Raw genomic sequence first — 13,958 nt, 5'->3', positions numbered from 1 at the left:
CAGTGTCCCAAGCACTGGCAATTCCCGTGTCTGGGATGCCCGGCCACTGTGGTGACATGGCTGGAGGTGACTGCACAGTCTCATCAGCCTATCCAGTTGCTGTCTGCAATGCTTGCACGCTGCCTGCTGCTGCAAACCAGCCAGCTATTCTTGTAGCAAAAGCTTTTGCTGGACTTGCCACGTGCATTATCCTCAGAAATACGCATTTTGTCCTCTTGCCTAGGAAGAGAGAAAAATGAGACAACTGCAAGTTTGATTTTAAGTGTAATAAACCTAGTTTATTTACACAGTAACATGAATGCCACAGAGTACACAGCAAAGTACCACAGCAAACCAGAGTGTAACTGCCCCTGATCACAAAGGCTTGAAGTTTGTATACTTATTTATATAAAAACGTGTAAATATCAATATGAGCACCAGATAAAGCAATGCAGCCAGGAATTCCAAATACAAATTACCCACAAGAATGGAGTTGAAATAATAATAATAAAAAATCCCTTATTCAAGGGATTTAAAGAAATCCCATTTATAAAAGTCCATCAATTTTGGACTCCCTAATTTAAAAATAAATTTCCTCCTTTTATTAAAAACAAGAACACATTCTTAAATGCTCAGCATAATTAAGTTTTAAAAGAAAAAAACCCAATGATTTCAACTGCAATACCTTCTAATACCAACAAGCCAAAGGACAAAGAAACAGAAGCTTTTTGAATCTTTTTGAAGAGCTGTTATTTATGAAATGGCTACATTAAAATTTACACACTCTTAAATATATATTATATATACAATATATAATATATATATTTTCAAGAAAAAAAAGGGGCAAAGAATACTTTGGGATACAAAAATTCATATACATACATATATATTAAAACATGCCACACGCACTCATATATATATGTATGCATATCTATCTATATATATATATATATATATGAGAACAAATATTTCCTCCATATAAAAAAAAGTTCCAACCTCTTCTAAATCCCTGAAATCTTCCCCTTGGATTTATGGAAAAAAAATAAATCTTTATAGTCTGAAGTACAAACCAAATTCTCAAATTCTGTAGAGTGGTAAATGTCCAGGTAAGTTGAGTATTTCATTCCTCACTGGCAACTCTGCTTGGTCTGCAAGCATTCTGTGGTTTCCAACTAAATGCTGAGTGGAGCACCAATGCACGGAGACTTACAGGAAATTACTGAAATTACATTCTATGTCTATTCAAAATCACCATCCTTCTAATACTGCATCCAGGTGAATAATAAAATCCATACACCTGTCTACTAGAAATTCTCTGCAACACAGCAGAGGGAAAGACTTCTCCTTTTGGAGCTGAGGGTGCCCTAAAGAAATTTGTCCCCACTATTCCTTTTGAATGGTATTTTTTATTTCTGTCTTGAAGTGTTTGGAATCCAGATAGTTGTTTATCAAATATTTCCACAGATGTATTTTTATAAAAGTATTTAAAATTCTCTTCTGCACTACTTTGATATTGTCTTACTGCATAACTAAATCATAATCACATCTCTCTCTGCATGGCCTGAAGGGCTCTGATGGTGCTATAGGTTTTACAGGAGTTTTAGCAGAACCAATGCTACCTCTGCAAAATCAGAGTAAAATAGATGGCCCAGTCATACAGGGAATAATAGTCATGTACTGTGTCTACAGAGAAGCAGCTTAGTTCCTATTTGGGTAAAGGAAGGTGCATTAGAATGTCTGATTCAGTTTTCATTGTATCCCTCAGAAAAGTTACAATTGATTTAAATAAAGACGGGACTATTTCATTTATAGTTACATATGATTGTAATTGCTATTACAAACAAAAAAATCATTTAGATGGGCCATCTCAGCACAAGAACTGCGAAATATACGTTATTTCAGCAGCAACTTTTATTTTTGCGTGCTAAAGTTAAGGACCAACAGTGTGAATAAATCCTCCAAGTAGCTGAACCCTAATGCACGTGATTTATTTAAATAATATATTTTTCTCTCTATTATGTAGGAATTCTCCTGTGTAAAAATGTCAAGATGATTAATTCATACCTTGTGGATGCTCCTGGGATGTGTGGAACATAAAAGATCTAAGGTGGAACATTGCTGTAAACGCTACATGCATTCTTGTCTGTGAGCCAGCAACATGATATCCTAGCTTGAGTTTTTGATTTCATCATGTCTGAATACTGAAGTGAGGCCAGGCTTCTATATTTGGACATTCCAGAGGCTCCAGAATAAAATTCTACATTCCCTCATTCCTGAAAATTTGTAGGCAAGTTTTGACTAGTATATCCTCTTTATATTCACCTGGTTATGCATATTGACTGGATCGGATCTGAGGTTTGAAAGACAATTAGTGAATAAGTAACTCCCACTTAAGAACTAGAAAACAAAACCATTTTCCATAACGTCTCAGGAGTAGTTTTTTTTAGAAGTCCTGTTTTAACAGTGGTTTGTATTTCACACCATGGAGTATGGTGTGCAGCACATCCCTTACCTACATACAGCAGAAGCAGCACATCTTACCTTCGGCACTTCTTCCAGACTAATCGGGTTCCTCATCTCCTAGAAGCTGGGTGTCTGCAGTAGATTGTCAAAGCAATAGGCTTCTGTCCATGCTGTGGTCAGTCTAGACCAATTGGCTTGTTATCCACTATTATTCTCCCTGTGTAGATCCCAAATTTGAAAGCCAAGAATTTTGTTACTTCAAGGTTTATGCTGTACTACAAGCAACTTAAAGGAACTTGTTCACATAAACTCCCAAATCAAATCAACTCGGTCTCATACAAAGTACAGCAATTAATTTTGTAAACTCTTCTGCATCTTAATGCGAGCAACTTTATTTCTAGGGCTATTATGAAAATAGGATTTCCACCAACTGACCAGATACTTTTTTTGACAAGGCACTAAACATTGTGAATCCAATCACTGTGCTCTCTCTGTAACAGTAGAGAGGTTTTTAATGGCTCTAATGGTATCAGAAACCACTCATCATATTTCTTCAAACAAGCATTTGATTTTTCCAGAAATCAGTTTCCACTGGAAAAATCTTTAGAGTTCATGTTAAAAATATTTGAATTACAGCTTTTATTAATAGAAAAATATATATTTACAGTCAATACTGTTACCTTAGATTTGCAGCTCTTCCTATTTCTTGAGCTCAACTGAAAGTGCGACATTGCTAAAAAAAAATTCAAGATCTGTGCATATATTCAAGTAAGTTACAACATGCACAGCCAGGGGTTTTGTTCCTGTCTTACACAGGATCCCAGTTACAAACAGAGCGGGTTTTTTTCCTTTTGCTTAGCAATTATGCTGTAGCATTCTTAGGATTTGTTTACAATCAGTTTAATGCATACATTCTCAGATATTTATGTGGCACAATCTGTTGCCAGGATGGAGAACCACCACAAATGCAGTTACAATCATCAGTTACGGGCATATCTGCAAAGTCAGCCTCGAGCTCCCCGAGGAATAGCTCAGGCCAGATTGTGTTTGACTACTTTGACCATTCTTTCCTTTTTAAAGAAAAAAAAAACCACACAGCATTACAAATTGCTAAAGTTTACCCAGTGCTGCACAAGAAAGAGACTGGTGAACATCTATCCATGCTTGATTATATTGCAGAGCTAAAATGAATATTGGTTCATCATAAAAGATACAAACTGAAATTAGATAGCTAGAGATACAAAGGCTTCGGACCAGCTGCATTAAATACGTATGGTTGTAAAACATTCAAAATTCAACTTTGCATGTGCGTGTCAACGTGAAAGTGACACTGAGAACACGTGTCCGTAAACACGGAAACACCTACCGGCTTCAAGGAATGAGCCCACTGCAACGGCAAGTGGTTCAAGAATTGCTTGTACAGCCTATCTGAGTTAGGTGAGAAGTTATGTGCACATACACACTACGAAATAAACACAAAACCAAACTATGGAGAACAAGAAGCTCATAGCTCAACACATTGTGACTACTAGCAGATAGCACGCGAGTGGCTTGCCATGCTCAGTGTATTTAAGCTATGAGAGCATTGCCCTCCTGTGTCCAGATAAAGCAGGGCTGCATTGAACATGTGTGATGCTTAGTAAAGGTCCTTCTACGAGCTGCTCAGCACTAGCGTAGAAACTTTCTTTCCTGATATTGTGGAAGTACCTCAACTACATACATTGCACTTGGGCTTTCAACACAGTCTTTTTCTGCATCAATGCTGCCATCCTAACCTTTTTGCCAAAGAGAGAAAGAAAAAAATATATCACATTAAAATATATTATCCTCATCGTTGCCTGATCCTTCACTGATACAGGTGAATCAAACAAAAGAATAATAATCAGAAGTTTCAGAAAAAAAATCTGTAGAAAGGTCACGACGACAGTCTATATACTACAGCACAATCGATGTAGGCTTCCACACACTACTCAGCTTAGCTGTGATAGATGTCAGAAAAGAATAATATAGACATTTCAACCCCTCCAAATGTACGGTGTGGATCCAGAGCTAGTTTTGCTGACTTTAAGCCTGCAGGACTGTTTGTTCAGTTTCCATGCATCTGGTCCAAGCATGCATATGCTGTATAAAGTGGCTATTTGTTTCAAGGCTGAAGTGAATTGATTCCTCACAGTTTTAACAATTAAAATGAAACATCAATCCATAAAAAGAACACATTGATATCTGTGCATTTATGTGCCAGGAAAGTAAAGGAAGGGGCTGCAGATCTAGCATTAGGTAAAGGCTGGTGTGTAAAGTGAACACTGTAATGTACAGCTTTAAAAAAATACATACAAGAATTGCACATAGATCCATAGGAGAGAAGCACAGGCTCATAACTAGGGCTGTCTGCTTTCCATCACCCAGTCAGAATATTCAGTATCCCTTTTTTCCCCTGCATCCAGATCAGTTCTTCAGAGTGATTCAGGACACAATTCCGAGTCTAGCAATACCGAGCAAAGATACCGTCTGTACAACTGCAGAGGTTCCATGGGAAACGGCCGTCGGGTCAGGGAAGGAAGTCAGCAGCGGCCTCACAAAGAGGAAAAGCTCCTTCAGGTTGAGTTTTAAAAAAATTCCGTCTCTCTTTAATCCTCACTAATTCCTGCTCTCGTCCAAAACTCTGTCTGCAATGTTCTTTGAGCTATTCTGACAATATTCCATTTTTAGGGTGTTGTCTATAGCAACATTAGAAAAGACTAGTTACAACAGGCGAGAGACAGGCCGCCAAACACCACTGTTGGAAAAACGGATCATGATACTGTTAGTTGTGGCTGCCAAACTTAACAGCTCCCTCAATAATTAAACAAGTGTTTTTGCCCCCTTGTTTTTACCCTTCAGAGAGCTGTGTGTGCAGTGAAAATGTTTCCATGTGGCCTGTTAGCTACACACAGACAAGCTCTAAACATTTCTATTTCCTGCCAACATACCAGCAGAGCCAATTTCAGTCCCACTTTGCAATATGGTACAAGTGACAAGAGCAAACCAAGATAAAACAGAAGAGGTGGCTGTTATTTTCATTTCTGATTCATAGCAGCGATTGTCAGAGAAGGTTATACGTGTCCTATCCATTTCAGGTCAGGCTTTCATGCCTTCTGCAATGGAAAGGGAATCTCAATTGACCACTGTGTGTTGTATTGTTCTTGTATAAATGTGGTTATAGCTACAGTACATCAACAGTCCAGACCGGTGAATGTCATGTAGGAAATGGGATAGACAAAGTGTGCATATTCTGCTTTTCAATGCAGAGGTCTTAAGCTAGGGGTAATGGTCTGGTTAAGGCAGCATTGTTGAAATCACAGATCCGTGGTTAGAAAGGATATGGGTAGGTGGTGAGTCAGAGGGAGAGCAGGAGGGAAGATGCTTACTGCCCACTGACATTTGCTGCAGTCAGCATGATATCCATCTCTGAGCAGGGAAGGTGTAAAGTGTAAGAGAAACACCAGAATCTGGTTGAGACCAAAGGAAAGGAGTCCAGCCCACTTGTGGGGGACCGACTAAGCTGAGAGAAAAATTTGTGCGGTATGTAGAATAGAAGCAATTGAGTGGCATGGTGGATCATTCCTCTCACGTTTACAACTAATCCTTTTCTGCTTATGGTCACTGCTATTCACTAACTAGTGCTACACATGGAAATGACAGAGGCTACCCAGAAGAGGAGGGCAATTTGTTTACTGCAGTGGTAGAAATAGTGGTATCAAAGTTTGCTCTCCTTTTCAGCCAGATATTAATTCAGTTACATACTGTCTGTTCCAAATGCAGTCATGTACATATAATTAATCTCTAACAGGCCTGGCAAAAAAGTAAAGTTTCTGTTGTATCGAGTAAAGGATGCAATTTCTCCAATTAGAACCTGTTTGCTCAGAGTTGCTGGCTGTGCTATCTAGGCTTTCTTTAACCACTTGTTCAAAGCGTGAGCCCTAGGGCAGGCTGGAGTGAGGGGGTGGAGGTGGGGGGTGCTTCATGAAAAGCAACAGGCTCTACAAGCTAGTGCTGCTGCATGATTCTCACAATGCGATGGAGTGAGTCTATAGTGGCAAAAGCCAGGTACTGACAACAAAGCCAGTCTTCCAGAATAATTCCACAGTCCCTGTCCAAGGACTTCTCTGCAAACTTGATCATCAGCAGCGTCCTTTTGATATCCAGCCAGTTCTGAAGTACAGCATCTTTCCGGGCAGGGTTGGAAGATGTACTCAGAGCATGGAACAAGTCCTCACGTGGACCCCAAAGCAAACACTGAAGGATTCCCTTGGCTTCTGATATCAGGATCCTCTCTGAAGGGTTGGGATTCAGCAGGCAGCTGGCAAGTTGCTGAAGCCCTTGAGAATAGAGTGAACGGCAAGGGATCTTGGGAAGATCAGCACGAGTATACTCCTTCTCCTTCAGCTCTGGATTTTCGTCAAAGGGATTGGGTAAGTGCAGCATTTCATAGATAAGGATGCCAGTCTGGAACTCATCACACTTCTTGTACTGCGTTGCCGTGATGATTTCTGGAGCCAGGCGTGACTGATCCCGTAGGACCTCAGGATCTACCATATGACTCTTTTGCTTGGCCTGGGAGAAATTGCTCACTATTAACCTGGCTGGGCAAGCAGTGTTGGGGCTGGGCTCCATGGACTCTGAGCTCAGAGGGCTGCCTCCAGGTCTGGAATGAACCAGCAGCAGGTTCTCTAACCGCAGATCACAATGTGTGATATGATAGGGTTTCAGGTGCTCCAGGCCCAAACACAGCTGTAAAAGGAGTAGACATACCTGCCTCTCATATAAATCTGGGCTTTTTGCATGGCGGGGCGCAGATTCTCGCACAAAGTCAGCCACTGTTAAGTATGGGACTTCCCGGGTGATGACCACAACGCGGCTGCGTGGCTTGCTGATGGTCCCCTGGTTGCTTGAGCTGTCTTTCTGTGAAGCCTCTGTACCGGAAGGAGTGTCCCTGTTCTTTTGCTCTATCTCTTGGTCCTCTTCTTCCTGCTCTTCTTCTTCCACCTCTGGTGCATCAGCGTTCTCCCACGGAAGGAGACGAACTGGAACTTCAGCAAGGAAGTGGCCACAGTCCTGTTGGATGTTGAAGTTGATAGCCAGACTCTGCCGGATAGATAGGCTGTGATAATACTGCTGGGATTCCTTAGCTTTGCTCTTACAAATCTGGGGGAAGAAAATAAACAGAACAGACATAACTCTTAAATTTATAAATTCTATATAGGGCTTTTTTTTTTTTTTTTTAATTGATACCTTTTTGATGGGTATCCACAGTCCAGCCCTAAACATGAACACTGATTCTTTTTTTTCACTAAACTGACCTTGGCAGACTAATTTAATGAACACAAACAGATTCCATTGAATAGTAAGCAACTGCAGACCAATATCTGTGGGCAACCCTCCCCGTGCATATATTATTCAGTGGAAAATATAGTTCAGGCAGGTTGTCCTTTTAGTCAGAATAGCAGCCGATATATGGTAAATTCACAGTGAAGCTTACTTTACATTTACTTGCTTATCATATCATTTTATTTTGTGTTCCTTCTCTCAGCTTTTTGTGAAGCTTGAGCAAGATAAAAATAATCAATAGCAACAGGAGATACAAAGAAACATGCATAGAATATTCGAGGACATGATCAAATGATTGCACGGAACTGAGCATGGCATAACACATTACCACCCATCAGCTGACTTAAGGGGCTGCATGCACACTCTGCCTACTGTAACTGGAAACTGAAATCTCTTTGCTGCAGCTGTGTCAAGCTAAGACATCATATCTGCAGTAAGGGGGCTGTGTGTGCATGGCAGGGGCTGTTGGCAAGCACACTTGATGTGGCTCAGGTGATGAATGGAAACTCATTAGAACGTGGTACCTTGATTGCTTTCAATAATTTGTCAAGATCCTAAGTATGTGTTTTTATTTTGCCATATATAGCTGTACTTAATTTCTGTCCAGAAAAACCTTATTGATATGTACATTATCACCATAATAATTATCCTTATTAATTGCTCACACTGCCATAACAAATGGCAGCTCTAACCCCCTTACAACAGCCACTGGACAACCTCTATCAGGGCCTCTGTTCTCAGGCATATACTGATTGTATGATAATGCACCAACAGGTCTTAACTGCAAAACTCAGAGGAAGAGAAAATAGAAGACATCTCTTTTCAGATGAAGTTACAGCTTCCCATAGCTCATCTCTGAAAGCAAATGAAAGCCAGATAACTAAGGTTAGTAAGAGTCAGCACTAGTTCTACACAGTCACACCAACCAAGGAGCTCAGATCTCATACTAAATATAAGCATAAGGTGACTTCTCATTTCTTGTTTTTTCCCATTCTCAGGTAAGTTATAAACTTACTTTTCATCTTTTATGTGCTTATGTGATTAAGAAATAAATAGTTTAATGGGAGATTTAGCCTTTTATGCTTGGTGATCAGAAAAGCACAGTGTTTTGATTTTCCTCCTGTCTTTTATACTGTGCATAGTTCCATACTTCACAAGCATTCACATTTTCCTATGTATTATGCACACTACAGCTTAAACTGCCTGTTTATAACTGCCATGCACAAACAAGACAAATGTGAAAAATGCGTTTTCTAGTCAATTTTATTTAAGAGAGGAAAGTAATCGTCTGGAAATGTTGATAGTTACCCTCTTCGCACAGTGCCTCTTGCCAATTTAAATTTTCAAATGTGTTTTATACTGTTAGAGGTGAAGTGAGTTATTAGTGGAAAGTGTCCACCCCCTTCTCTCAAGGTTACAAAAGTTTTTAAAAATACAGCAAAAATACAGCATTAACCTTTGAATATCCATGAAAGGAAAATGCCAGCTGATTGTCTTGGAGACTGAAGCCCTCAGATACATTGAAGACTTAATACTGCACAGAAGACAGAAATAGGACGGTGGTGTATAGACTACCAGTGTGTATCAAATCTGATTGGGAGAACAGCATTAAGGAAAATGAGAATAGTTTTGTCTTCTGTGCCCTTTGAGTCCATGGCTTTTTTCTTGTCTGGCCAGCCGTGGGGATAATCAATTCCAGCTGCAGAAAAGGTTCAGTGTGTCATAATCCAGACTTTAGTTTTCAAAAATACTTAACTGACCTAATCCAAAATAAAATTAAACTCTTTCAGAATTAGTTTATAAGGTCAAGCTTACTTACTGATAAGTGCAAAAGAAGTACTTTCCTTTAGCTGTTGTACTATATTTCATGTTACCCACAGAGGATATCTAATGCCACCTGCCAGCTAAAAATTATATTATATTAGAAATATATAATCCAGACTATTTGCTCTTAAACCAATTAGAACTTCTCAATTTGGTGAATACAAAGCCTTTAAAAAAGTTTAAGAAAAGGATTTCTCCTCACCTATAGAAAAGGAAAAGCAAAGGCATTGAGACTTATTTCTGATTTTAGTCCTAGGCAGCCTCTTTTTCCTACTTATTTCAGAAAAGGGCTCTCAAATTTATTACTGGAATTTCAGTTAAAATAACAGGAGATAGGCTTTGCACCTCTCAAAATCATCCCTGGTTCACTCGTTTTAGAAAATACTGCCAATCCTAGAATTGCCACAGTACAAAAGTGTACTTTCACAGGCCTCTGGAGATGTGGTTAATGCTTCCTTCTAATTTAGAGATGACTGGCTGTGCACAGGGGCACCAAGAGGGATTCAGCTGTTAGGGCCTTTGCACCCATTCCCTTTTCCTCTGAGCCAGCAGAATTGGCCTGAAAGGCAAATGTGATTGTATGTTGCCAGCTGAATCATTCCTAAGAAATGCCTTTCCAACCTACTAAAAACACTCCAAAAGAGAGTTGTCTTTATCTTCTCCTTTCTCTTTCTCCCTGCTATCCAATCCTCAGTCTCTTTGTCTTCAAATTAAACTGATAACTCTTCCCCTAGCTGATATTAAAAAAAAAAATCTTGATTCGCATCCCTTAATATTTTAACTTTACACTTGGGAAAATATAACTTATCCCCTCTTCATTTCTTTCTTTTTGAAAATAACCAGCCCTCATTCCTCCTACCTTTATTCCTAACCCTCTGAGTCTTGTTGCTCTTTTCTGTATTCTCCCCATTTATTACATCTCTCTGAACAGTGGAACCCGATAAGGAATGCAGTATTCCAGTTGAGACCTCCCCAGCGCCAAGCAGAACGGAGCTTTAAATATAATAATCTTTGTAACACTTCCTAAGGTGAACAAGTCACATTATTAACTTCATTGTTACTGTGGTTCATGAAAACCTTCAGAGCAGTGCCCCCTCCAGAGTCTGAATCCACAGGAGAGCCAAACTTTCCCCAATGTCATGCAAGTTTTTGTTTCAGATGCCTCCCTTTATATCAACAAAAGGGAGATTAAAGAATAAATAATATGATTAAAATCAATACTAAAATGACTGCGTTCATCAAACCAGTTTTTACCCTCCTTCCTCTGCTGTTAAAGTTAACCAACAAAGAAAACACCAATATTTTCTAATCCCACAAATGCCCAATAGTGGTGGCTTTTAGACACTTTTACTTCTCTTGTTTAACAGAGGCAAGCATATGGGTACATGAACACGCATACAATATCTACAAAGACAAGTGAGATGAGATCTGATTAGAGACGTATCTTCTGCTTCTTGCGTTTTGTTTACAAACAGCATGAAGTGAGAAGTGGAAGAGGCAGCTGGGTTAAGGCCGATGAAATTGCTGGCTGCACAAACACCACAATTTACACACTAGCTACTTAGTAGTTGAGAAGGGGAATGGAAAGCTAGGCTGTCTTGAAACAGAACCCAAACCCTGGGAGTGTGATGACAAATCGGACACGTGTCTGAATTCATAGAACAGTTTCTAAAGGACAGAGCTGCAGTAATCTGATGTTCCTGGAAGCGTCTGGCTGCTCCCCCGAACTTTGCTGTGAAATACAGCTGCATGAGTCCAGATAAGTCCTGGGGTTTTATATGGCAGAGTTCAGATTCCAATTTACCGATATCTTATTAGAATGGGGAAAATGTACTGAAAACAGTAGAGACAAACTAAATTTTCTTATCGATCTGTTCAAAGACAGTTTACAGAATGTAAATTTTATTTACTGAGAAACTTCTTGTACTATTTTATCATTTTCTGAGTTGCTGCATCTACTCAGAACTCTAATTACCATTTTGCAACAGAACATTGAATGCTAGTGAATGCTACTGTTTATTAATGGGTAGTAATGCTCACCCTAGCATTTTATATTGGAATAACTCCACTGTCACCTAAAACTATCATGTCAATAACCAAGATTTAAAATTTCCAAAATGGTTTGAGTAATAGGAAGTTATACAATCCAAGTCTACATTTACATTTGAAAAGATTTAGGAAGTGTGTTTTAGACTGCTTGTGATACATTGCTAAAGGCGTAGATTCAGAGCTTCTTTTCTGTTTGTGACAGTTAATTCTTTGTCAAAACTGTGAGTAAATATAGGGCCCAGGTTTTCTGCATTATTTTAAAAGCTTTTGTCTGTTACAGTCATCTGCTTCTTTAGATGGAAATCCTGTTGCCTTTTACATACATAGTATGTTGAATTGGTATTTTTTCGTAAAGAAAAAGGTGAAAATATGTTGACAAAAACACCAACAGAAGGTAGGATCTATCAGTCCATTTGCTTTAATGAAATACAATCGGCTGAGCTATGAAGATATGGTATGTGATAATAGCTGAAAGAAAGGTGTTGATAAGGGCTCGGAAAGCCTTCTTTCTAAAGCTGATAAAGAGCTGGTTGTTCAGAAGATGAACCAATGTTGGTAAAAAGCCCATCCATATGATGAGAGAAAACAACAAAAAAAGGAGAGATACGAGTATGAAGCAACAGAAAGTTTCATTTTCCTTTTTGCCAGAAAGCACTATCATAATGTATCTTTAGTGCATGCATATGAACTAAACTTCCATCACATTTATAGGGACAGGACAGGTTTCTTTATATCCTGCCATTTCAATTTTCTCTTCTCTGCCCCATCCACATCCCTAAAAACCAAGATGTTTCAGAGCTGCTAAAAACTGTTCTGCATTAGCTTTTATTTTTCCTTTATGAGTCCAGTAGCCTACTGTGCCATCAGCTGACTTCCACTTTACCAGCAGGGAATCTCATTTCCACTCTGTCCTATGCATTTTACAGGGCGTCAGTGAACTTAAAGTAAGATGAATATTGTGGGAAATGAATTTACGAGTGCTGAAAATGAGAAACACAGAAGATCACAAAGACTGCACCATCTGTGCTACTTTGTTGTATTGCACAGAGGGACAACTGCAAATGAAATTCTGTGTAGAATGAAAGCTTGCTAATCCCAAATTGATAGCTTGTTCTTGGCACAACCTTGTTTTCCAAGTAGGCCAGTTTGATCTCTGATTGACCTCATTTTCTTGATCTGGCCTTAAAATATAGAGCATTGGCTTCTTAATGATGTGCCAAAATACAGAATTCTATGCTGCTGTGACTGAACTTGGAATGGCCTAAAAGTTTAACGCACACAGCTTTATTTTGATCTGAAGCATGAAGTTCTGGGATGAACCTTTAACAACACTTCTTGCCAAGAAACTCCAACATGAAACTGAATTACCAAAAAAACCAGCTTAGCACCCTGTGACAAACTAAACATCACTAGAAAAAAATTGTCAGCTGCAACTAGGAAACTGTCAGCCAAATTCAGCCCAATACTATTTACTTCTGCATTGCTCTGTTTTATATTAATACTTGGGACAGGAACCTTAGCAGAAATCCTAAGGTTTTGCTGCTAGAAGAGCTTCTGCTGCTCTGTAGCAAATAAAGCAATAAATCTTAAACTGCTCCTTTGAGCTATTTGCACCTTTGCAATTCCTGTTATCCTGCCTGAGACTGCATTGCAACACGTGCCTGCGGGCCAGAACACTCATACTTCAGGCCATGACTCTGCTGGTGTTTTTGTGTCTGTGTTGTTCCTCTGGACTCTGAATCATGATTTCCATATGTGTCTATGATATCATACAGTAATTTCCTTGCAAGTTTAATACTGAAAGTGGAAGCAGTTTCTTCCATATCACTAACAGTAATTAATCTTGTCTAACTATTACTCTGAGTAACTTTGTTTTTAAAGATCCGTGTCACATCCCTGCCTTAGTCTGTGTGAGGATACTAAAAATCAAACTCATCCCATCCACGTTGTACAAATAGCTGATGCTCTCTGCTGCTTTTACTTTAGTGTAACCTTTCCACTACATGTTTGGAATTACTGATAAGACTGTGGTTTCAGAGGAATGTTTATCCATATTGTCCCAGATCTACCAACTACTTAGAAGATGGTACTTCACTTAGTGAAGGAAAAATACCTTAGCGTCTAGAACTTTCTTGTAAGGGAACTTCTATTTTTTTTTTTTCCATTTGGAAAATTCATTTTCTGATTGTGACTTATTTACTATTTTTATTTTAAAAGTTTCAGTCAAAGTAATTTCCGCATGGCTTCCTGCAGCTTTTTTGCACAGGATGTTTACC

At 39.1% G+C, this 13,958-nt stretch overlaps 1 protein-coding gene across 5 annotated transcripts in view; it reads right to left on the bottom strand.

The window, feature by feature from the left end:
• Window positions 1-251: 251 nt before the first annotated feature.
• PEAK1 (pseudopodium enriched atypical kinase 1) overlaps window positions 252-13,958 on the bottom strand; it is a 110,441-nt gene continuing 96,734 nt past the window's right edge. For all 5 annotated transcript variants that reach the window (XM_082061174.1, XM_082061172.1, XM_082061176.1 and 2 more), the window contains one exon: window positions 252-7,626. In XM_082061174.1, the coding sequence (XP_081917300.1) occupies window positions 6,469-7,626 (1,158 nt within the window). In that variant the 3' untranslated portion in view covers window positions 252-6,468. The remainder of the gene's footprint in view (window positions 7,627-13,958) is intronic.

The sequence above is a fragment of the Streptopelia decaocto genome, assembly GCF_964273445.1.
Source record: "Streptopelia decaocto genome assembly, chromosome: 9".
Taxonomy (NCBI): Eukaryota; Metazoa; Chordata; class Aves; order Columbiformes; family Columbidae; genus Streptopelia; species Streptopelia decaocto.
The sequence above is the reverse complement of the archived record's forward strand: the minus strand, read 5'-3'. Positions and strand labels throughout refer to the sequence as shown.